Raw genomic sequence first — 25,291 nt, forward strand, 5'->3', positions numbered from 1 at the left:
TACAGATGGAGTGACCTTAATCCCAGAGAGGGGAGTTTAACTAACCTCAGAAAGGAGATTAAAGACTCCAAAGATGGTCAGGGATTAGACTATATTGGACTTTGATACACCCCCCAGAAGGGGAACTGAACTATATAGTGGCCCAGCTCTAGAGCTGGGACTAGAAGGGCCCAGAGAGGGCAAAACCATTGCTTCCAGGAAGGAAGCCCTGGGGTACAGCTTGATACCAGGGTCAGGACTGTGTAAAGACAGTATTGAGGACACCAGAAGGGCCCTCTTGGGCCTGGGCTACACTGTGGGGGGGTTCGAACTAAGATATGCAACTTCTGCGACACTATTCATGTAGCTGAAGTCGAAGTATCTTAGTTCGAGTTACCTGGCCATCCTCATGGCAGCGAGTACACCGCGGCGGCTCCCCCATTGACTCTGCTTACTCCTCCTGCTGAGGTGGAGTACAGGCATCAATTCGGGGATCGATTTATCGTGTCTAGACGAGATGCAATATATCGATCCCCGATAGATCGATCACTACCCACCAAGCTGGCGGGTAGTGAAGACGTACCCTTGGATTCATACCCTGGAAGGGGTGTGTTTGTTTATGTCTCACATAGCCTGAGTCACCAAAACCCTTGAGAAATCTCTGATGAGTCACCATAGACTGAGACAGGTGCAGACGCACACCTGGTTACAGGGTGCTCATGAAACGTGGGTGCCACCATGTTATAGTTCTTCTAACTACTGCTAGAGCCACCAAATCTGCCACTTACATATTTTGTTTCCCTTTTCTTGGGAAGTAAGAAGGATCACACTTTAGATCTTCAGATATCCTCTTTCCATTGAACATCACTGCTCCAAAGAATCACTGTCAGCATTTTGGCAGAACAGCAGTAAACAACCCCTGTTGCTCTCTGGCACTGAGTTTTGGAAAGGATTCCTCTTCAAGAAGGCATCAGGGCAGGACAAGACAATCTATAGGCCACAGTTTTCCTGAGATTCCGCCTAAGGAGGGAGTATAGCAGAATTATAATTTGAATAGAGAATAAATTTCTCCTTTTAGAGTCCACAACAAATGTGCTTGTTGAAATGGAAAAACAAATAGGGAAAGATAAAAGATACATAAGTCAAATGTAAAGAAACAACATGTTAGTGTCCAATGTGTTAGAGATCTTCTTCACACACAGTTTATCCATGTGGATATACACCCCTTGTCATTCTGCCAAGGTCTATGAAACTGAGATTTATATGCTCAGTGTGTGCTGCTGTGCAAGTTAAAACTCTCTTATGTGCTTGTTTTATAATACTTTAAATAATCCTGTCTGATGGGTATCTTGGCCATCTGAACCTTTTCTTCCTTTTTGTTATGTTTTTCTTTCTCCATTTTTAACATAAATGCATGGTTCTAATTGCTTGCAATTTTCCCAGAATACACACCAAATTCTACATTCCATAGAAATAAATGACATTTCAATAGGAAAACCAGTTACTCAAATAACACACAAATCTAATCTCTCTGCAGATTATACAAGTGAAGAAAAGAGCCCTAAATATTTCAGGGGCTACATCATTTGGTCCTGATTCAAGAGAGGATCCTTATTCCAAACTGCACTTAAGCATGTGCTTAAAGTTAATATGCTTAAGAGCTTTTCTGGATAGAGGCTTTAGTTTGTTACCTGATATATTCACCTATGCAACTCTAGTTAATATCAACTAGTATTATATGCCTAAACTCCTGGTGAACAACCTCAAGATGTCATCCCCAAAGTCCCTATAAAATGGACAACCAAACAAAAATAAATATTCTAACATTGACATGATAGTTGCATTAGTTGTTCCAGCATTTACAACATTTTGATATTGTTGTGGGTTTCAAGGTAATGGCTACATTTGATTTTCAAAGATTAAATACTGTCCTGGCAATAGCTGCTGTAATGTTGTGTGCTATCTGTAAAGTACTGTATCAGACAGCATGATTTTGTCTTAACTAACCTTCTTAGGCTGAGAGGGGGCATTTTCTATTGGTGTAGTGTTTATGGAGAATTCATTCCATTATGCATGCCAGGTTTTTCTGTTAGAGTATTAAGTATAGCAGCTGGGTCATGGGAGTTCATTCCAGGTTTGGGGGTTTTACTACAGAGTTCATTTAGTCATGGTTAGAGAAGCTGCTCGCTGTGTTCTGTGAGCTGCAGGGTCTGTGGAATCTTAATTATGAAATTATATCTGTGTGCTTCTTTCCAGAAGACCCTACTCAGTTAGGACACAAAAATAGGTATTAACATTAAAGAGATGTAATATTGATAATTAGGAACATCACTTGCCATCCACTGAAAGTATTTTAACTACCAAAAGTAAGGAAAAGGAATGGAAGAAGGTTCTATGTTTTCACATAACATAATGATAGCCCCTCTTTCTTTTTTTCTTTCTTTGTATAGCTGAGTAACTGTAGTTTATTAAATGCTTATCATATGCTTTCCATTTAAAACCTATGAAGATCAACTAGTTTAACACATAGTACTTGCAGGTGTTTCAGCTTACTCTTGTTTTTCCTCCTAGGTGTTGGATTAAATAATGGCCAGTGGCATTCCATTTCGTTGTCTGCCAAAAGAAGCCGTATGAGCCTAATGGTGGACAATGATGTGACTTCATCTGCTCATGCTGCTGTACCTATTCATATTTATTCAGGAGACACCTACTACTTTGGAGGTGAAAGAAGCTATTGTTGTTTATACTGATAACAGCCTATAAATAAACAATGCTTGTTGCTCATGGCCTACATTTTCAAATGTGCCTAATGATTTGGCTTGCTTCAAGTTTTATGTGCTCAACTTGAGTCTCCTTAAAGAGGCCTGACTTTCAAGTGTGGGTGCTCAGCACTCTTTAAAACTCAGTCCCCTTTATGAGGCTGGGAACGCAAAATCATTAGGCACTTTTGAAAATATAGTCCCCTATATTGCATTGTTATAACAATTAGGGCTGTGGCTGGCCCTAAGAATCAGGAATTTTTATCCCCTCCCCCCTAAATGTGCTAAGAGGAGTTCTGTCACAGGAAAGAATCAAGCCTGGGTTTACTACAGCATCTTTTTCTGCTCCTAATTATTATGATGTTGTGATATAGTAATGCCTATTATCTATAGGGGTTAATTTTCGTTGCTGCACTCTCACTTAAGTGGTAAGTAATGTGTATGGCTGTACTGAAGTTTGTGTTGTATTGAAGTTTTGAGAGCATTTGAAAAATAATTAATTATTGGCGGTTCTGTTTGCTTCAGCAGTAAGTTGTCTTTTAATTTCTTAGTTAAAACACATACTTATTTACTAATGGACCTATCCTCAGCTTCTCTGAGTCCAGCTTTATGATCAAGTCAGCAGCTTGTACAATGTCATCCGAACTTGGGAAATGGCTGATGAAAAGCAACTGAGTTTGGAACACCATTTCTTTTTGTCATGTCATGTCGGAATTTGCTGAAATATGTAGTGTATAAATACGAGGAGAAGCATTCCAGTAGAAGAAATGTATTTTCATCGGGAATACAAAATATTAGAGAGAAATTTAATCTTGGCTAAGAATCTGTTTAATTAGTCTGGAAATTCTTTAGCTTTGCGGGCAAGTACTAATACAGGTCACACAGGAGTCAAGAAAATGCCAAATATTCCAGTTCTTTTACTTGGAAATGATAACAGTGATTGGCAACTATAAGGACAAGGAGAGATTAATGAAAAATACATATTCACATAGGGTGAATTGCATGATTTATGGAATTATTGCTTTCACTTTGATATATAACTTAGAATGCTGACCACAAGCCTGAAGAACACTTCCATTAATATTAATGTAAAATATTTATTGTTTACTAATAGAATGATGAGAAGACAAAATATTTCAAAAGACAAAAGGTTATGAAAGAATATAAGACTGGATTAAATTTATTCTGGAGAAAATAGAACTTCAGAATGCTATGAGAAAAAAAGTAATTGCAAAATTAATTAAACGTTACTAATTATCTGTGAGCTAGTTATTTTAAAAATGCACAATTAATTGTAAAAATTCAATTAGTGATTGTCTTGCTACAAGTTACAAAAAAACTATTTAATAAAACAGGTCTTTAAGGTTCTTATGGGTTATTATTTTATTATATACATATATAAGTGGGTTAATTTTGCCCTCCCTTGGACTTTTGCAATTCCATTGACTTGCAAGGGTGTGAATTAGGACAGAATTGGTTATTATTTCCATGGATAAAATCTTTAGTCCCATTGAGCAGTATATGATTCAAATGTTGTAATTCTTAGGTTCCAGTACAGATGAGGTCCTAAACACTTTCAACTCCTGTACAAAGCAATAAGAGTTGAGGGAGTCCAATGCCTTGCCAGAGGAGGAGCCCTTGTTTTTCTTCATGTTTTGTAGTATATACTTTTTGAAAATCTCTCCAAGCTTTCAGTGCTGTTTTTCATTCACTTCAATGTATTCCTTAGTTTTCATTTTCCCATAGAATAAATCCCACCATCCTTTTGCAGGATTTAGAAAATACCTATTAGCTCAATGGAATGTGGAAGTGTCTTTAAGTCATTGCATGCACACATTAGGAGACAAGAAGCTCTTTGACTGATCTCACCCAGGAGACTATATTGTTTGATTAAGAGCAAAGTAGCGTCCCTGTGCATCATTCCTGTTGTAACATTGACCTCTGGAAGAAAGCCAGCAAACAATAAATTGGAGGCATATTTTGTGATGTAGCTGCTAGTAACCTATTAGTGTTTTGTATATCAAAGTGAATGAGTCCTAAATGGAATTTCCCCTCCCCCCTAAAACAACCTGAATACTACAGTAGATAACTGATTTACATATATTATTCATTTACTATGATCTACTCATTGTATCCTTTTCTTCCCCTGCAGCAACATTTTCACAATATGCCTGCTGATCTGGTTTCTTTCAGTGCACTTCATTTATGTATTTTACTTGCACTCTATTTGTGTGTTCAAAGATAATATATGTGTATACCTTTTAAAAATTACCAAAACAAAAATTATAATAATAAATAAACATCAGTATATTCAGTAGCTCATTTTATTTGTATTTTAACTTGGATTGTGTACGAGTTATAAAATAAGTTATTTTTCCAAGTCACACTCTCTCAATATTTTGACTGATAACACCACTGTGTTTGTGAACAGCTTATTTCCATAAAGCTAAACCTCATTTGAATTTGTGTTTTGATGTTTGGGGTTTTTTTTCCCCCCAGATCTTTGATGTAATTCCTTATAAAAATCACATCAGTACACAGGAACAAAAATGTTCATAACAAAAATGTAGTATAATAACAAAAATGATTATACTGTAGTATAATAATAACAAAAATGATTATACTGTAGTATAATAACAAAAATGATTATAAACAAAAATGATTATACTACAAAAATGTTATACTACAAGGCCAATAGGTTCAAAGTCGTCATTCAAAGGAGCTCATGGCTAAACTCTCCCCACAAAGCCCCCAGAGACAGGAAATCAGCAGCTTTCAATTGGCTTTTAGAGTACGGATTGAAATATACACATTGATTTTGTAAGATGAATCTTTTCCAAAATCAGTTATTTTTGTTTGTTTGTTTCAGGGTGTCCTAACAATGGCGACAGCTCTGAATGTAAAAGTCCATTTGCCGGTTTTCAAGGATGTATGAGACTTATTACCACTGGGAACAAAGCAGTGGATCTAATTTCAGTACAGCAAAATTCCCTTGGTAACTTCAGTAACCTTCAGATAGACTTGTGTGGTATTATAGACAGGTAAGGAAAGTCTGTTTATTTTTACTCATTTATGAATGAGTTGTTTTCACACTTACTTGGAGTTCAAGAACAGAGCTTTCAGAAAATAGAACATTTTGACTCTTCCACATATGTCCTAAAGTCTAGAACAATTACAATGTACTTTTACAATGAGGAGAAGATCTTTTCAGTTGTATTAAGTCACTACTTACAAATAAAATTACAGTTAATATGGTTAGAACCATTTGTTGTGGTTCTGACTTATTGTAAAGGCTTAAAATTTATGAAATAAACAACTTCCTTCCTGTAACTGAAACTCTGTCCTCATTGAGAATTGCAGTGGAGTGGTCTTTTAAAAGTAATGTGTAGCCTATTATATTTTTTCCTTGCAGGGAATTGTGAAAATGGGAAAGGTCCTTTTTAGAGGCTGAGGGAATTCACCATATATGTGCAAATTTGGAGTGTAATAAAGTTGATGGTGATTGATGTTTTCAATTTGCATAATAAAGAAAATTTAAAAAAAATGTTTCCCTCTTCTAATTTTAAGTAAACAGATACTTATATGCAGGTCATATACAACTATGCTTTTTTTCCCCTCAGAACATTAATACATGAGATTAGTTGTGTTAGTTTACTCCCTAGAGTAGTGGCTCTCAACATTTCCAAATTACTGTACCCCTTTCAAGAGTCTGATTTGTCTTGTGTACCCCCAAGTTTCACCTCACCTAAACACACATAAAATCAGACATAAAAATATACAAAAGTGTCACAGCACATTGTTACTGAAAAATTCCCTACTTTCTCATTTTTACCATATAATTATAAAATAAACTGGAATATAAATATTGTACTTACATTTCAGTGTATAGTATACAGAGCAGTATAAACAAATCATTGTCCATGAAATTTACTTTGAATTGACTTTGTTAGTGCTTTTTACGTAGCCTGTTGTAAAACTAGGCAAATATCTAGATGAGTTGATGTACTCAGAGGTCTTCCAGGTGGTACCCCCATGGGTTACACGTACTGCTGATTGAGAACCACTGTCCTAGAGTATTGTAGTTTGTCATAAACCTACATTAGCTATGATTCATCATAGCTGATAATCTGCTCAGGGTAGGTTCAGATCTGAGCAAGTGTATACATTTCTACAAATTGCTTCCCATCCATTTTGATGTCACTACTAGTGTCATTTCTATCTTTTGATAAGAAGGGAGTTTGTTGTTTTATTCTTGTAGTCCTTTTCCTAATTTTACAAATAAACTTACAGAGAGGAAAAATTCAAAGATGGAAGAATGCAAGACAGTCTGTTTAAAACTCCATCACTTCAATTAAGTTAGAATTGGTAGACACACAACTTAATTATTATACTCCAAATACTGGTCTCATGCCTTTTTAAAACAATGTATAGTTATAGCTAGAGTTCCGTGTGTGTCATGGTGGTCGCGGAAGTCACAGATTCTGTGACTTTCCACAACCTCTGTGACTTCTGCAGCGGACAGTGTGGCTGACCCCAGGGAACAGCCACAGCGGCCACTGCTGGCATGGCTCTGCAGCCCTGTGACCAGTCCATGCCTTTTACTAAAAATACCCATGATTAAATCATAGCCTTAGTTATAACTTCTATTTCTGCCCTTGGTAGTTTATTCCATATAGAGCACTACCTCTCAAATTTCCAGAGATAGAGTGAGGGACAGAGACACTCAGGGTACGTCTACACTGCAATAAAAACACCTGTGGCACTGAGTCTGAGCCCAGGTCAGCTGACTTGGGCTTGGGCTGCAGACAAAAAATAGCCATGCAGACATTCAGGCTTGGGCTGGAGCCTGGGCTCTGAGACCCACTCTCCTTCTGTTCCCAGAGCCTGGGTTCCAGCCCAAGTGTCTACACTGGTGTGGGTCTTTTACTGCAGTGTAAATGTACCCTTACAGCTCCACTGAAGTCAAGGGCAAAACTCACATTGACTTCAGTGGGGTAAGGATTCACCCTCTGAATTGTTGGACCCTGATGGCTATGGAATACAAGGGAGGGTATAATTTCCACCCAAATATTTTGCTTTTTACCTGCTATCTCCTTTCTTTTTTCACTCTCCACTTTCTCTCTTCATTTTGTCCCTTTCCTTACTCTCTCTACCCAATGTTACTTGAATCATTACCTCTTCTCTTCCATTCTTTCTGTTCTGTATCTTCTCCTTCTTTCTCATTCCCTCCCATGTTTATCTCCACTGCCCCTTAATTGCCAAAACAGAGAAATGCTACTCTTATCGTTATAGTAACAGGTCCACACACTCCAAATGTGACAAGTCATTTGCTCTTTTCCTGCAACACATGGACAGGGTAAGGGAAAGACTAGATTAGATGTTCCCATGCCTTGTGACACAGGAGGCAAACCAGAGTCCACTTCGGTCTCTCTAGTGCTGTTTCTTGCTCCATCATAGTCTGTTTCTGTGACAGCAGCATGTCATGTCATCCATTGTCCTCTTTTCTACGTTTCACCAGGTGACATCCAGTCAAGGGTTTGTCTAGGAATATTTTTGACATCTGTACAACGTATCCAAACCACTTCAACCTTCTTTCTTGAATCATTGTCTCTACAGTCTATTGACTAGCCCTCTGTAACACATCAGTATTGATTACTTTAGCCCACCAGCGGACACCACCTATTCTTCACCAATATTTCTGATAGAATGTACTGTTTCCTGTTGTGAACTTCTAGCACTAGGCAAGTTTCAGAAGTGCATAACACTATGAGTGTTACAATGACATTGTATAACTTTATCTTGGTTCTTGTGTGGATCTACTTTATTTTGCAGATGTTTGGCTGTCTCCTAAAAGCTCCATTGCCTTCCCAATTCTTGCTTCTGCCTCCTTATAGAGCTAACCTTCAGCTCTGATTGTGTTTCCAAGATATACAGTCTTGTTAACCATGCCATCTTCTTCCCTATCAATCACATATGCACCATCATTGCTGACTCCTCTTTCAATGATCATGACACGTTTTTTGTTTTGTTTTGGCTGATTCTTAATCTAACTTTGGCAGCCTCACATTTGACACTGGTAGCAATCTTTTTCATGGCATTGTCTTCTTTGTCCAACCGAACCATGTCATCTGCAAAATCAAGACCTTGAAGTTTTCCTCCACTCCACATAACTCCTGTATTTCCTTTGATGTTGCAGAAAAGAAGGGGTGATAAAATGCATTCCTGCAGCACTTGAGTGACAATATCAAACCAAATGGTCTCTCTACTTTCTGTCCTTACACAGCATTTTGAAACGTCATACGGTATCTTGATCAGTGACACTATCTTTCTAGGAAGCTGTTATTGTTGCAAAATCTTTCATAGTGACTCTATAAATGCAGTTGAAAGCTCCGGTGAAATCTATGAAGTTAAAGACTAATCTTCTCTGCTAAGCGGGCTCTTTCTTAATTGTTTCAGAGTAAATGTGATCCACACACAATCTTTTAAGTCTGAAGCCTGCTTGCTCATTACTCAATTTTTCATCTAGATCCAGTTTGATTCTGTTCGATAATACACTACAAAACACTTTTTCATGTACCGAAAATAGCATTATTCCTCATGTCTGTCTGGTCCTTGAGCAGCTCTGTCATCCACTCCTGCCCCTCTATAATCCGCTCCTTGCTATCCATATGCAGTTTCTGACTGATAGCCTCTCTCCATGCTCTCTGCTCGCTGTCAGCAGCATCAGAGGATTGCACCACCTCCCAGAGTATGTCTTCCTTATTCCTCTGGATTTGTCTCCTTATCAGGCTGAGCCACTCAGCTAGTGTGCAGGAGACCCTCAAAGGCACATCTGCAGAAGCTAAAGAAACAGTAGATAGAGGCACTATTGTGAGTACACTCACAGCCTTAATTCATACAAGTTAGATACACCACTTTCTCACTTTCCCTTGGAGGCACACAGCGAGAGCCATAACCTTGGTGAGTTCGGCGCAAGGAGCAAGTTGAGACAAAGGCTGGGGGCGTTTCAGAGGGGTATCACTACAAGCATCTAGAGATACTATTCTGAATACTGACACCGTTTTCCAAAGGTGGGGGTGAAAGCAGCTGATATCTTGCTTCTGGGGGTAACTGAGAATGCAGGGATGCAGCTTCTGCATGCGTGTGGCTGCAGACCAGGTCTGTATGCTGCTCGCCTGTGTGCTGCTTTGTTGCCTGCACAAATAACTGCCAATTGGCATGGCAAAGTTTCCTACCGTAGGGGAAGAAACAAGGCAGCACTCCCAAGAAACCTTCAGCAGAGGATTGCAGAGTACTCAGGAAAGTTTCCTAGAGATCTCAATGGAGGATTTCCAGGACAACCCGGTATGCCTCAACAAACTTTACCACAGGGTCCCCTCTGCCTGGCTGCACAAGGGAATGAGAAGGAAATACAGACGGTGCTTGTGTTGGTTATATCTATCCCTCTTCTATCCTGAACCAAACAACAAAAACGAAACACCTAGGCTCTACCTCATGTCTCCCTGCAGTATTAAAGAACAACGAGTACTTACTGGAGTTCCCCTCTCCTGCATCAGGTGTACCAGAGCCAGAGTTCTGGGACTGGTAAGAGCCCTCTGGAGTGAAAAAAGAGGTCCTGGCTTGCCATGCCACTGGACATCCCTGTTGTCTGTCCCCCATCCTCCTCCAACCCCACTTCCTTGTCCACCATTTCGTCATCAGACCACTGGCGCTAGCCCCCCTGAAGTATCCATGGGACTGTTGGCAGTGGAGGTGTGGTCACTGCCGAGGATGCCGTGCATCTGCTTGTACAAGTGGCATATCTTTGGCAATGCACCAGAGTGACAATTGGTCTCCGTTGCCTTCTGGTACATCTGCCTCAGCTCCTTGATCTTAGCATGGTACTGCTGCGTGTGCCTATCTTGCCCCTTCTCCTCCATGCCATGAGCAATCTGTCTGTAAGTATTCAAGTTCCTATGGCTGGAGGGGAGCTGTGACTGCACAGCCTTCTCTCCCCACAGACTCAGCAGAGCCAACAACTGCAGTGTACTCTAGTCAGGTGTGTGTTTGCTGCAGGGAGCTGGCATGGTCAGCTGGGAAGATGCTATGTGAACTGTCCATGCCAAGCAAGCAGGAAAAGGAATTTCAAAAATTCTCAGGGCTTTAAAGGGGAAGGTATGCATGCTGGTGTCCTGCAGGGCAGCAGAGTTCAAACCAGTGACCAGAGCAGTCACCATGGGCATTATGGGACATCTCCTGGAGGCCTCTTAGGGTGACATAAGCAACACAATGTCTACACTGCGTCTCTCTAACTTCATAGCAAAAAGCTCTATGCCTCTCGCTGAGGTGGTTTTATTATGTCGACGTAGCAAGAGAGTTAAATCAGCGGGAGGAGCATTGCAGTGTGTACGCCTCCAAAACTGCCTTTTGTCAACAAAACTGTGTAATGTAGACATGCCCAATAAACAAATGCCCCTTTAACACGCCGTTCCCCACTCCCTCCATTGCACCTCACTCAAAGCTGACCTGGGTCAGCAAAGACCCAGAGGTGCTTTCACATGAGTTTACCTCACACCCAGGGGGAACACTGAGTAATGGGTCACAGTAGCCACTGTTGACTCTGTGTTGCTTCCTCCGCTGCGCAGTCGTTCACTCTGCTGCTGTCATTTGTCATGCCACCGTTCACTCCATCATGCCATCGTCTGCTCCATCATCGATGGCCTTGTGCCATCACCTTCTGCTGCCACCTGCCTCTGCAAGTTGGTCTCTTGAGGTTCTACCCAGCTCTCAGTGTTTTCAGCAGCTAGCAAGCTGGGTAGTTTCTTCCACAGAAATGCTCTCCTGCAGCAGGTCTAAGCACTTAGCACTTAGACCTTGATTATAAGTGCTTTCAGTTCTCGTGATCACTTAACAAAGCAAAAGACCCTCAACTGAGACTAATCAGTTCTGTCTTTAAACAGTGGAGATGGTCAGATCAAACAGTGCCTGTGACTCTTAGGCAGAGCGCATGCCACCAGGCAGAAACACCTGCCCCGCTCCAAACCCTCTCTCTCTCCACTGGGATATGGCATCCAAATCCCCTGCTTAGCAACTTCAGTTCAGTTGAGGGTGACCCCCTCAATTAGGACAGGCTAAGTACAGTTCTGTCACCCTTTATTCATACAATACAATTAACAACATTTCATTACCCCTACATTCAATACTAAAGTTATTTGTAACCCATCACCAGCCAAAACTGATCACTTGGGCAACAGCTGTGTCTGATGGATACCTAGGCAAAGTAGGTGTGTTCATATGAATACAGTCTGGTCCTGAAGCCTTTTCCCCCAGCTCATCACTAGCTGCCAGGAAAGAGCTCATTCAAACCTTGCTTACATAAGGAATAGCCAGCATGGATTTGTCCAGAACAAATCATGACAGACCAATCTAATTTCCTCTTTGACAAGGCTGCTGCCCTAGTGGATATGGGGGAAGCAGTAAATAAGATATATTGAATCTTAGAGTAAGGCGCTTTTTTTTTTTGACACAGTCCTGCATGGTATTCTCACAAGCAAACTAGAGAAATGTGGTCTAGGTGAAATTACTAGAAAATTGAAACAACTGGTTGAGAGACTGTACTCAAAGTGAAGTTATTAATGTTTTGCTGTCAAATTGGGAGGCTGTATCTGGTGGGATCCTGCAGGGACTGGTACTATTAAATATTTTAATTAATGACATATGATGATGACTGCACTGGTGACTCAAAGTTAATAGCAGTTGGAGCACTTTGAAGCACAGGATTAGAATTCAAAATGGCCTTGACAATTAGAGAATGGGTCTGAAGTCAACAAGATGAAATTCAATAAAGACAAGTGCAAAGTACTACACTTAAGGAAGGGGGGGGGAATCAAATGCACAACTATAAAAGGGTGAATAACTGTCTATGTGGAAGTACTGCTCAAAAGGATCTGGGGGCTCTAATGGATCACAAATTGAATATATGTCAAGAATGTGAGGCAGCTGCAAAAAAGGCTAACATCATTTTGGGGTGTATTAATAGCAGGAGCATCATATGTAAGACACAGGACGTAATTGTCTTGGTAATGGCAATGGTGGTATCTCAATTGGAGAACTGTGGCCAGTTCTGGGTACCACACTTTAGGAAACGTGGAAAAAATGGAGAGAGTCCAGAGGAGAGCAAAAAAAAACTAATAAAAGATGTAGAAAACCTGACCTATGAAGAAAGGTTAAAAAAAACCTGGGCATATTTTTAGTCTTGAGAAAAGGAGACTGAGGAGGGGACCTGATAAGTCTTCAAATACAGTATGTTAAGGTCTGCTATAATGAACAATTGTTCTCCACATCCACTGAAGGTAGGACAAGAAGTAATGGGCTTAATCGTGAGCAAGGGAGATTAAAGTTAGATACTAGAAAAAAACTTCCTAACTGTAAGAGTAGTTAATCTCTGCCATAGGCTTCCAAAAGAGGTGGTGGAATCTCCATCACTGCAATTTTTTTAAAAATCAGGTTGGACAAACACTTGTCAGGGATGGTCTAGGTTTACTTAGTTCTGCCTCAGCACAGGGGGCTGGACTTGATGACCTTTTGAGGTCCCTTTCAACCCTACATTTCTATGATTCTCCCCATCATTCCTTTTGTTCTACTTCCATTGTTAATTATCTTTCACTTTTACGATACGACTGTGACTCTAGAACCATGGTAACAATTGTTTAGACACCTGAACAACAGTTCCAATGACAAGACTGTAGGTCACTTCCTTCATCAGCACTTGTAAAAGATCATATATCCAGCAATGATCTTCTCCACTCTCTGCTGAAGGCAATGTGATCCAATTGTGTCTCAGTAATTCCATCATTTATCTTTCATGCTAGTTTGTGTTTCTTATGATGAGGGAAAAGTGTACAAACAAAGTATACATCCTGCACTGTGTAATGAATCTTTTGCCACTGTCCATCTGTCCACCCCTTAATTCTGTGTTCACCCATGAAATGGGTCAGGAGAAGGCAGTGTGAGAACTATACTGTGTGTCTCAAATCCAAAAAGATGGGACAAAAGCAGGTCACCATCAGGATGGAAAATAGCCAATAACTGGGATGTCCAGCCAAGTTTGTTATAGTTGATATTAATTACTCTCTCTGTTTTAAAAGGGAGGCTGAACTTTATTTGATGATCTGGCACTACTCAAATAACTGTTCCCTCTAGCAAGTCACAAAGTCCAAATAAACCCCTTCCAGGATAATAAACGGTTTATTTCCCCTCACTAGGGACTTCTGCCCCTAGTCTGGGCCCTTTAAATTCAGCTTTTTGTCCCAAACAAACACCATGCCCTTCTTGGTGTGACCATATTTCTCAAAGGGAAAATGGGACACTGTGTGGGGCTTGCCCGAGTCCGCCTCCCCCCACAAGGCGGGCATCGCTGCTCACCCAAGCCCTGCCTCCCCGCCCACACGACGCTGGGGCTGGCATCGCTGCTCGCCCAAGCTCTGCCTGTTCCTGCTCCGAGCCCTGCCTCCCCCCATGTAGGGCTGGCATCACCATTCCCCCCCCCCGCCAGTTCCTCCACACCCCACTTGTTTGACAAAAGTGGGCATTTGTCCCATTTGCTCTTGCCAACTGATTAAGTTGGCATGAGAAAATGGGACAAATTCCCGCTTTTGCCAAAAAAGACGGGATGGCCGGTACAGGACTTAAAAAAGGGATTATCCTGGCCAAACCAGGACATATGATCACTCTAGGTTTATGCCACTTTGCTTGTGGCTGGTAGGGCCCACCCACTAGACCAGGTTCCAACCCAGGAACCCTATAAACAGCAGAGACATGTGGCGTGAGTCAATTTGTTGCTGCTTCTGCCCTGGGACTCTTCCTACCTGGCCGGGTTAGCGTCACCCTTATCTCAGCATTAAGCTTCTTAGGCTCCCTCTCTCCCTGCAAACCCAGATATGGAAAATGCAGCCATATAACAAACTCTGGCTATCCCTCAAGTTCTTTTGGCCAGAGAGGAGCACCCTTCCTTGCTAGGGCCCTGCTGGCCTGGATTCAAGGAGCTGCTGAGCTTTGATTGGCAGTTGCTAGTCCCTCTAGCCCTTGGAGTACCAGGTTTCTGTGGTTTCTAAAATGGCCACTCTGGAGAGTCCTCTCTAGGCAACTTGGAAGCCCCACCTTCTCTGCCCTCTTCTTCTTCTCAGCTCGCTGCTTCTTGGGGCAAGGTCTAGTAGGACCATGGAGCCCCCCGTAATGAGCCATAAAGTCAAAATGTATTCTATCACGGTCAATAACATATAAAGTAGAGGAACAAATTGGTGCTCATCTCAGTCATAGTGGTACTTTTCTCCATCTGCTGAAATTTTCTTAATTCTAGTTTTGATCACCTCTTGCATTCATTATTGCAACTCCTTTCTACACAACCTTGCAAATATCAGCTTTCAAATCTCTAGCATGTTCAGCATATTGCTACCCACCCTATCCAAGCTCATACCAGGTTAATTTCAGCATCCACTTCAGCATCCTTCACTTCATGTTAGCATCCTTTCTTTTGTTTTTTAAACATGGATTTATTCTAACATTATAGACATTATTTCTTTTTCACTACCTCCTTCACATAATCTCATCATCTTTGCTTTATGTAAGTTTATCAGTCCTCCAGTTTATTTCTCTCACTAACTCTTTCTCATTTCAAATCTCTGCAGAATATATGCATTCTTCTTTACCACTCGATATTATTTTGTTTATATCTATTAAAGCAACTTGGATTATACAATTTGTACTGGATTGCATGTTCAATGCATCTATTGTCAAGTATTCTCATGTAAGAATGTTTTCTACATGGTAGAGATGGAAAGTGAGTATGTTCGCCCCAATTTAACAATATCAGGGTGTATCTGTTCCCAATGAAGGATAGCTTCCCTTCAGTTGAAGTCAAGCAAAACATGTCTTTAACTTTTTGGATCTCCCCATATCCTTACTTAGCTGCACATATATGCTAGTCTCTTCCCTTGACTAATTTAACTGTTCCCAGACTGCTTTTTGTCTGGGGAGATCTCAATATCTGTTGTCAGACTTCGACAATAGATCCAATCTGTTCTTGAAGTTTTTTCTCCCCATCATTAAATATTCTGGTATCAGTAAATGTGACTGATTTTCTTCAATATTTCTTATTTCTCATCTGGAAAAGATTTGTAGTAGCATCTGTCCCCATATTCCCCATAGTTGATACAAATGACAATATTCTGGAGTTACTGAGGATTTAAATCTGTGTAACGGACAGCAGTAATTGGACTTTTGAATCTAATCGTCTTTTCTGAGGAACGATAGGTTTACACACTTAACTTCTACTAACATAAACACAAGTTATTCTTTGAATATTGATTTCCCAGGATTTCTCCCTTGGAGAAGAATAGATCCCAAAAATAGATCATACTCATTTCTTGTGTGGCCTGTTGGTCATTTAGTTGGTCCTTAGGCACTTGGCCATGTTTTCTCAGTCTCTGTTTTTTGTTCAATTTTCATTTCATTGTCTATGACTGTTCATTTTTAATATTTTCTTAATATTCATTTTGTACTTACCTTTTTATGCCACTTTCTCAGTCATCGCTCTTGGCTTGCTCCTTCACGTTTCCCTTTTAATGGTATTACAGGTGTCTGTGTTGCTATATGGCTCATAAAACCCTCTGGATATACAAATATTTCTCTTCAACTATTTCTCCTTAGTGTCCTTTCTCTCTATTGTTCTATCAATTTACTATCGTATTTATTAAATGCTAATTACACACAAATCATCCCACAAATAGCTTTAAAGGACAATATGTCAGTTTAAATGCCTTACAAAGTTACTGCATTCAGTCTCTGAGGAGAGAATGTCAGATGCATCTGTCATAATTACATCCGCCCCTACACAGAGAAGTAAGATGGCCCACAGAGAATTATAGTTGTTGGTATCTTGGCAGCAGAAAATGGAATCAAATGGTTCAAGTGGAGATGTAAGTTCTGGAGCACTAGGAAAGCCGATGAATATACTTTAAGCACAGATGAAGGAAATAAAAATAACACAGGTTTCTATACATGTTCTTTACACCTTTGTATCTTTACACATAATTTGCAAACCTAGTAAGTAGAGTGTTCAGGAAAGATGTCTTTAACACATTACTGATGTGTAAAATTCTACATTCTTTCTTTGAAAAAGATGTATTTGTGTTCTGGTTCAATGTGTTGTTTTGAAGATTAGCTTTTGATTATCTTCGGTCTATTGCTTTAGTTTTCAAGTTACACATCATCTGTAGATGTCATGTACCTAAAAAGTATGCTGCCAAGTACCACATGGCAAATGCCAGATCCACTCTCTTTCTGGTATTTTTGGAATAAATGAAGCATTGTAATTTAGTGAGAAATGAGCTATGTTTTGGAGCAGCATCAATGGAAAAGGTTTACTAAGAGATGTGTTTCTTCCTAGAGAGGACTATCGTAAATCTAAGTTCAGCCAGGGTTGCAGTGAACTAGATTAATTGTATGGCATTCTTTTGATTTATCTAATGACTACTTTTCATTATGAAACCTGTAATGGAAGGGTGATCTAAAATTCAATGTTAAAAAGTTTTAAGTGTAACTTAAATTGTTTCTAGTTATATTAAACCTGGTTTAAGCATCTTCAACGTCACTTAAGTTTTTGATCTTGTGAAGACTGTTAAAAACAAAATTGAAATGGAAGGGGAGTTTATATAAATGGCAATCATGTTAATCCCTTAAGATCTGCAGATAATGATGTATTTATCATTATCTGCAGATCTTAAGGTGGACACTAAAAGGTGGACACTAAATATTTACTAGGGGAAACAACTGCAGCAGGAAAAAAAAAAGTCCTGAATGACAATTATAGAAATGGCTTATGAGTTTGACTGTTAACGTGTGTGTATGTTAGAGCTGACAACTGGTCACATCTATACAGCATTAAAAATCAATAATTATGGTAGCTCTAAATACCTTTACTATCCACATTTGTTCTGCAAGAACAATTCCTTCCAACAACAGCCATTTAGTATAATAATAGGTCAATCTCAAGTATATAAAGATTATTTTTATACCCCAAGTCAGAATTACTCGGAAATTATATTGCAGCTAATTCTGAACCTATCATGCAGTGCTGAGATGCAGAAAACCTATTGTGCAAATGAGGTAGGAGATAAAGCACAGCTCCTTAGATTGTATTCATAGGTATAACTACCCTGAAATCAGTGGAATTAGATTTATTTACATGGCTCAATTTTTCTCCACTGGAAATCTCTCCTATCATTTTGTTTCTAGATATGTAGGAAAGATTGTGTTCATGAAGATTTAACAATAGTGGAGGTAGGAATCTGAACATTCACATACAGATGAGTACACTGAGGCATTTCTCATACCCCTAAACTAATACTTTTCTATGTTTATTAAATGTACTGAAAAATAATATTCAGATACTGTGAAAGAACTTGTTAAGCTGTCTTTTTTGTTAAAATTATTATTAGTGATTAACCTTAGCAGTAAAACTGCCCTATACATTCTGAATAACAATTAAGTAAAATATGAAGTCTCCAACGCGGTATCTTTTTAATTAAGATCGCGGAAAAAATATTTTTTTATTCTCCTCTCCTCTTGCCCCCAAATCATGTAATAATTTGTACTTTATACTTAGGGATAGTCATGCAGTTTTCACCATTGAATAGTGATGACCAAATTTTCTTCTTAGTTACACCATTGTAAATCAAAAGTAATTCCACTGAAATAATGGAGTTTTTCCAGATTTTCACTCATGCCACTGAAAGCAGAATTAGCAGTCTGGATTTATCAATAGTTACCTCACTGTAGGATCTGAGATACTGAAGTGTTTGCCTGTACTTAGACTAGGAAATAACTAAAGTATCTCAGATACTAATGTATGATAACAGTCAATAAATATTTATTTTCTGATGGTGACCGCTACCTGTTCCTATAATTTCCTGAAAAGAGAAGTATTTTATACTTCTCATGGTCATATAATAGTGACAGTTATCCACAGAAGTGCTGTATTGTTATGAAAGATCTTATGAAAGAAAATGCAGCTGTTACAAAATTTGCCAGCGAATTATCAATGTTAATTTATCATTGGTGTATCAGTCGGTACCCTACTTTCATTGGAGAGCCTTGCCGGCAGCCACAATGAAAATTATACATGTTTAATTTTGTTATTGATATGTTTCATATTCTTATTGCATCATTAGCATCCTTAGGAGCAGTCACTAGGTCTAGTGGGGAAAGATAAAGGGGACATTCTTTTTCCCCAACTTTCTTTCAGTCCTGTTGATATCTTCCTGCAATATGGCCACAAGATCTATGTATTTTCATTGCAGGTCTCTCACCCATAAATACAACACCTACCTTTGCACCTTGGTTATCATCTTTGTCATAAAGACCACCTTCAAGCTGTGGTAACAATGGTTATTGTAAATGTCATGTAGTTGTACCAAGGTGACTATGTGTCTTTTTGTCCTTTTAGATGTTTGCCTAATTATTGCGAACATAGTGGTGAATGCACACAGGCCTGGAACAGCTTCTACTGCAACTGTACAAACACAGGTTACACAGGGTCTACTTGCCATTACTGTAAGCCAAAGACACTTTCTTATACTGTTTTAGTTATGAGTTATTTTACTGCTACAAGAAACAATTTTCTTTTAAAAGTCATGTCAGTTTTGTTAACATTCGCAAAGGGTTTATAAGAATTGATTCAAGGGAAAAGTCTCAAAATTGTCTAAAGGATTAAGGAGCACAAATCCAATGGGACTTGTGGTCCTAAATCCCTTATGTGTCTTTGAATATTTCTCCTTTAGTTCTTAGATTTCATGATTTATTTATTGAGGACCTGATTCTGATCTCACACTGGTATACGGCCCTGATTTATCAAATCATCTAGGTAGGTACTTAACTTCATCACTATTCAACGAAGGACTAAGCACATGCTTAACTTTGAAGTCAGTTGGGTTTAGCATATACTTAAATTTCAGCACATGCTTAAGTAATTTTCAAAATCAGGGGTAACTTCAAGGGAGTGACAGTGGGCTAAAACTGGTATATAAGAGAAGGTAATAAGGCCCTGTAAACCCAATCCAGCAAGCACATCACTGACCTTTCACTCATCTGTAGAAGTTTTGCACATGGAGTCCTTTCAGGATCAGGCTATATAAGGGAGAACTTCAGAAAATATCAGCGTGACCATAAATGTAACTGAATGAGTTTCACACCTATGGTCTGATTCTTGTCTTACTTTCACTAGTTTAATATAACTCCAGTGATTTCCCAGGAGGTGATTTAGATTTACACTGGGATATGTGAGATGAGCATGAAGCCCATTAGTTTTTTTTTTCTTTTTACTGGGACAGTTTATTAAGGAAAGTCATTACTCTCTGGTTCTCAGCATGTATACTTGAAAAAAATCTGTCTAAAATACCAAAAAGACAATACATTATTATAGCCAAAAGAAAAAAATGTGTGGTTAAAACAAACCCATCTTCACACAATTTATACAATCCCTGTAGCACAATAGGCATGACTTTCATAGAGTTTAAGGCCAGAAGGGACCATCTAGTTTGACTTCCTATAAAAGCACAGGCTATCAACAGCACTCACACACTAAACCCAGCAACTGAAATTAGACCAAAGTATTATAGCCCATAGGAGACCTAGACTATTATGTGCTACAGGCACAGAATAGGAGGGACAGAGGTGCACCAGTCCTCAATGCTTCTGCAATGACAGGGAAATGATTAAGTGAGATATACCCAGATAATCCTGACAAGTGAGCCACACTCATATGCTGGAAGGCAAAACCCTGTGAAATTCACTGCCAATCTGACCTGGGAAAAATTCCTCCCCAGCCCCACATATTACAATCAGTTACACCCTGAGCATGTGAGCAAGACCCAGCCAGTCAAGCGCTACCTCAAAGCCCTGACCCAGTTTCCCATCTCCAGCCATGGCCATCCAAAAAGCCTGCCAGAATTCACTGTGTTGGGGAGGAATCTCTTCCTGACCTATGCCTGTGGCCATTTGAAACCCTGAAGCATGAGCTTTAGGAGCATAAGACATAAACCTTAAGTGAGTCCTAGGGCTGTTGAGCCAAGCCTGCTACTGCCACAAACAACCTGGTCATACAGTTGTACTCATAAATTTGTCCATCTCTTTCTCTCTAAAAACAAGTTAAGTTGTTTGCCCTCAAAACTCCTATTGGGAATCATGGTGAGTAGGCTTCTGAGCTGTTCTGAAAATTTTCAGAATTTGGAAAAACTGCTTGTTGCTATTGAATGCAAAACTTTATAAAGACTGCCTACAATTATTACTGTTTCTGTGCCATCTGAACCCTAAAGAGCATGAATTGGTAGCTAGCCTTTCAAGATTTATGGATAAGGTAAAATTTTTATAGCTTGGGAAGTACATTGATGGTACAGACTTTTTCAAAGATCACTGTGAGCTGTTCCTGTTGTATGCTATTAGAGGACGACAAGACTAAGCATCATATTTTTTTAATAAATTATCTACTTAATCAATTGATGAAGGGTGTAAAAAAATTGATGGACTCCATCATTTTCTCACTTTTCATCAAGAGCCCAATGGTGTGTGTATAAGGTACATGAAAGTCTTCCTGCTCAATTTTGTAACGTTGAAAAATAGGTATAGTACTTTTTATAAATAATAAGAAAGCACTGTGAAGTATACAATAGGTATGATATAGTAGTTGCAGTAGTATAACATTCTGTCCCTTTAAATTTGTTTACAGTAGTTTAGTAATGGTTCCAACGGTACAATCTTATGGTCTGTTCTGTCAGTAGTCTCAAAGTTAAGGGCCGTTTCCTTCCCTTATCCTAGAATCATAGAATATCAGGGTTGGAAGGGACCCCAGAAGGTCATCTAGTCCAACCCCCTGCTCAAAGCAGTTCATATCCTATGAACTCTACACTCTCATTGACTTCAATGAGAGTTCTGTGCAATTACAGAAAAAGATAATACGGCTGTTCAGTTATTGAATAAACATTGAGACTCTTGATGTAATAGGCCTATCAATGAGTTCTTGATCAGTGGCAACACTGTGAAGCATGAGACCATACTCCCAAAATCTGTTTTAGAAGAACTATAATTTTCCATTCTGTCACTACTAGAATAAAATTCAAAATGGATATGATGCTATGTCATTGCATACTGCCTCTATAGTACTTTTATCCTTTTATTTTATACTGAGAATTGATTTAAGGCTCTTTACCCTAAGGAGCTATAATTTGAAACTTGAGAGTGACCTTGACTGTGCCGACTGGATATTCCAGCAGTGGCAAAAATGGTCCATTTAGTAACCTTTACCTAATGAGGATGTTTGTTTTCCTAACTTTATAATTCAGTATTATGGACCCAATCCAATATGACTGATCATGTTGTAATCATCAGCAAAAGAACTGACAAAACTGGCACTCGCCACACCCCAGGTTCTTTGTTTGGGAGGTTTTTCATTAGCTTGAGTGGGAGTTGAATCAGGCCCTGAAAATTGTTACTATATGAAGCAGTTTGGACAGCCTTAAAATTAGTGCTCTCAGACTGTCATACCAAATAGATCTTTATATCACAGAACTACCACCACAATTTACATTGTGGAACCCTACTCGATAGAGGTACAAAAGACCGAATAGACAAGTAGATTGGCCTAACAGTTTTCTATGCCAATTCAGGGATCAGACATCAGGGAAGCTTACATTGTTTCTGCCTCTGCTGAACCTGCTCTGTGGATTAACATTAGATTTTTAGCTATCAGTGCTGTCATTCCCAACCCTATTCAAGAATGTCACCGTATTTTGTATAATAATATAGCCAGTTGTAAATCTGAATAAATCGATCTTAAATAGACAAATGTTTTGGATAAAAGCCTCCTTCAGAGTTCATCATTCATACTGTGTTGTGTTCTCATTTATACAAGAAATTGAAAAAGTGTGTGGTCTTTGTTTTTGTTTGTCTATTCTTTTTAGAAATGTCTTTTTTAAAAAAGTATCCAGTGTTGTTGCAGCCGTGTTGGTCCCAGCATATTAGCGAAACAAGGTGAGTGAGGTAATATCTCTTATCGGACCCACTTCTGTTGGTAAGAGAGACAAGTTTGCATGCTTACAGATAGCTCTTCTTCAGAACTCAACAGCTCTCAACAGCTCTCTGTGCAAGAGCAAAAGCTTGTTTCTCTCATCAACAGAAGTTGGTCCAATAAAAGATATCACCTCATCCACCTTGACTCTTTGTTTGTTAAGGAAAGTTTCTTTTTGACAAAGTACATTCAAGTTTTTAAAAAAGCAGTTAATTGGAGAACTGTACTAGATAGCAATGGATAATTTAAGAAGGTTTAACTGATGCACTTTAAATGTGCAATTTTTACCCAGCAGTATTACTTTACTTAGTAGTTTGTTTCCATTTAATTATAGAGCTGGATTCAGAAGTCCAGTTTCCACAGGTTTGGTCATATAAAGCCTTTGCAGATCGCTACCTCTTGAATGGTGTAAAATCAATATTACATGGCATTGAAGAGCCAAATTTTCTCTGTGCTGCTTATTTACTCTTGGACTGCAGACTTTGACAACAAGCTTACCCCGATACTGAAAAAAACAGCAGAAGAAACAAGGTCTTTCCTGCAGCCAAAAGCATGAGTAAAAAATGTCAGGAAATATGTACTTCAGTTGGAACTGCTGGAAGTACTAAAGCCCTGTCAAATTATATGGAGATCTGATTAAATTGAAAAGGTTAATGTTCAGTTTCCAAGTTCCTCATAACCTAGCCAGTTGCTAAATAGTACTCATTTTGACCTTAAATGATTGGTTTCCATAGCCTTTTGTCCCTCCTTAAGACCCCTAATTTAGGAGGCAAAAAGCAAATCCATAAAAAAAACCATTCAGTTTTTTTTCCCCTGTGAAATGAAATTCTATTTACTGATGCAAATAATAGTACAATTTTTTACTGTGTGACTTCCCCTGTTTTCTTCACTTTTGAATGCATGTTGTATTGTTCAACTTCCCACATTTTTCCTTACCCCAAATAAAAGGTAATGCCATTAGTTTGTGATGGAAGATGTTCTTTTACAGCCATCTATGAGCAATCATGTGAAGCCTATAAGCATACAGGGAACACTTCAGGCTTTTATTATATCGATTCAGATGGAAGTGGCCCCTTGGGACCGTTTCTTGTATACTGCAATATGACAGGTGAGATGATAAACTTCCTTAACTCACAGTTGGGTTTGTATGCATGCTCATTATATCAAAGCAAAGTAGGAAGTTTTGTAGCTAAAGAGTTTAATGTACATGTATACAGCAAAATGAAGGTGACTCCTCAGCTCAGAATATTGGACAAAGAATTAACCAGAGAAATTAGAATAAGTCTCAGACTGTGAAGCTAACACTGGGTTCCTGTTATGTTCTGCATAAATGGGACATATGCCCTATTTATGGAGCATTTCAGACTAGTTCATTTTCTGCACATTTTGGTTTCATTAAGTTAGATCTTACTTCTCTGTTTAAGAAACTGAGATATAACTGATTTTTTGGAAGAAAATTATTGAATTTCTCCCCCCTACCCTTATGAAAGATTGTTGACCTTCACTTGGTAGGAAGAATACTGATATTAAACCTTCTCTTTAAAATTGTGTATTACTTGTAATTGTTTTGGGTAGTTTAACTAATTGGACTCATATAGTCTCATTTTCAAAATATAGCCTTATTTTTTCCACCCTGTTATTTGCATCCCCAATGAGTGAAGTATCAGAAAGGTATTTAGACCTCCAATTGATCTTAACTGTGCCTACTGCTATGTGTGCCTACAACTAACCATAGATTGTAGATGCTGAATTAGTTCAAAATCTAATATGCTTTTCATTTTTATGTTGTGTTCTTTTAGTTTTAATTAGTTTTACTTTTGTTTTATGGTTATTTTCTACCAATTCTCACTTTAAAGTTTTTCCAGCACTATCCCAATATTCCAGTGTTAGGGTTACAAGCATTTCAGGGTAACTTTTTTTTAAAAAAAAAAATTAACCGTTTATTTTGGAAACAATAGGAAAAATTAATAGAAACATTTCTTTTGGTTTGATGAGTTATAACAATATATTTTTATATAACCTAAATTTTAAAGCAGTTTACATGGGCAACTTTATTTCTGGTATTTTTGAAACTTTGAGTGCTTGATTTTTCAACCATACTAATATTCATTGAACATAGTTGGATTTTTTTATATGTAACATAGTTACATTGAGGGGAAATAAAGAGATATTTTATTGATCTGTAATAATCTTGTTTTTTCTTGAAGGACTGATAGAAGTCTACCTCTAATCAAAGCCACTCGCTGAGGTTTTCAAAACAGTGTAGGGGGCTTTACATATATCTTCCATCAAAATAATAGAAGGTGAATGTGAAACTTCTTTTGATCTCAGTGCAGCCAGGATTTAGATAACACTGGAAATCTCAACCACTAACTCTGCCTCAAAAAAACAAAGACTTTTTGAGAAAGTAGTCTGACTGATAATGGTAACATACTTTGGATTAGCAATTAGTGAG

The 25,291-nt window shown here is 38.7% G+C and overlaps 1 protein-coding gene across 3 annotated transcripts in view; it reads left to right on the forward strand.

Annotated features, from left to right (window-relative positions):
* CNTNAP4 (contactin associated protein family member 4) overlaps nucleotides 1-25,291 on the forward strand; it is a 311,799-nt gene that overhangs the window by 218,916 nt on the left and 67,592 nt on the right. For all 3 annotated transcript variants that reach the window (XM_075128638.1, XM_048850192.2, XM_075128637.1), the window contains 4 exons: nucleotides 2,551-2,700; nucleotides 5,608-5,779; nucleotides 19,222-19,328; nucleotides 23,825-23,944. In XM_075128638.1, coding sequence (XP_074984739.1) covers nucleotides 2,551-2,700; nucleotides 5,608-5,779; nucleotides 19,222-19,328; nucleotides 23,825-23,944 — 549 coding nt within the window. The remainder of the gene's footprint in view (nucleotides 1-2,550; nucleotides 2,701-5,607; nucleotides 5,780-19,221; nucleotides 19,329-23,824; nucleotides 23,945-25,291) is intronic.

Source organism: Caretta caretta, chromosome 5 (genome assembly GCF_965140235.1).
Source record: "Caretta caretta isolate rCarCar2 chromosome 5, rCarCar1.hap1, whole genome shotgun sequence".
NCBI lineage: Eukaryota > Metazoa > Chordata > Testudines > Cheloniidae > Caretta > Caretta caretta.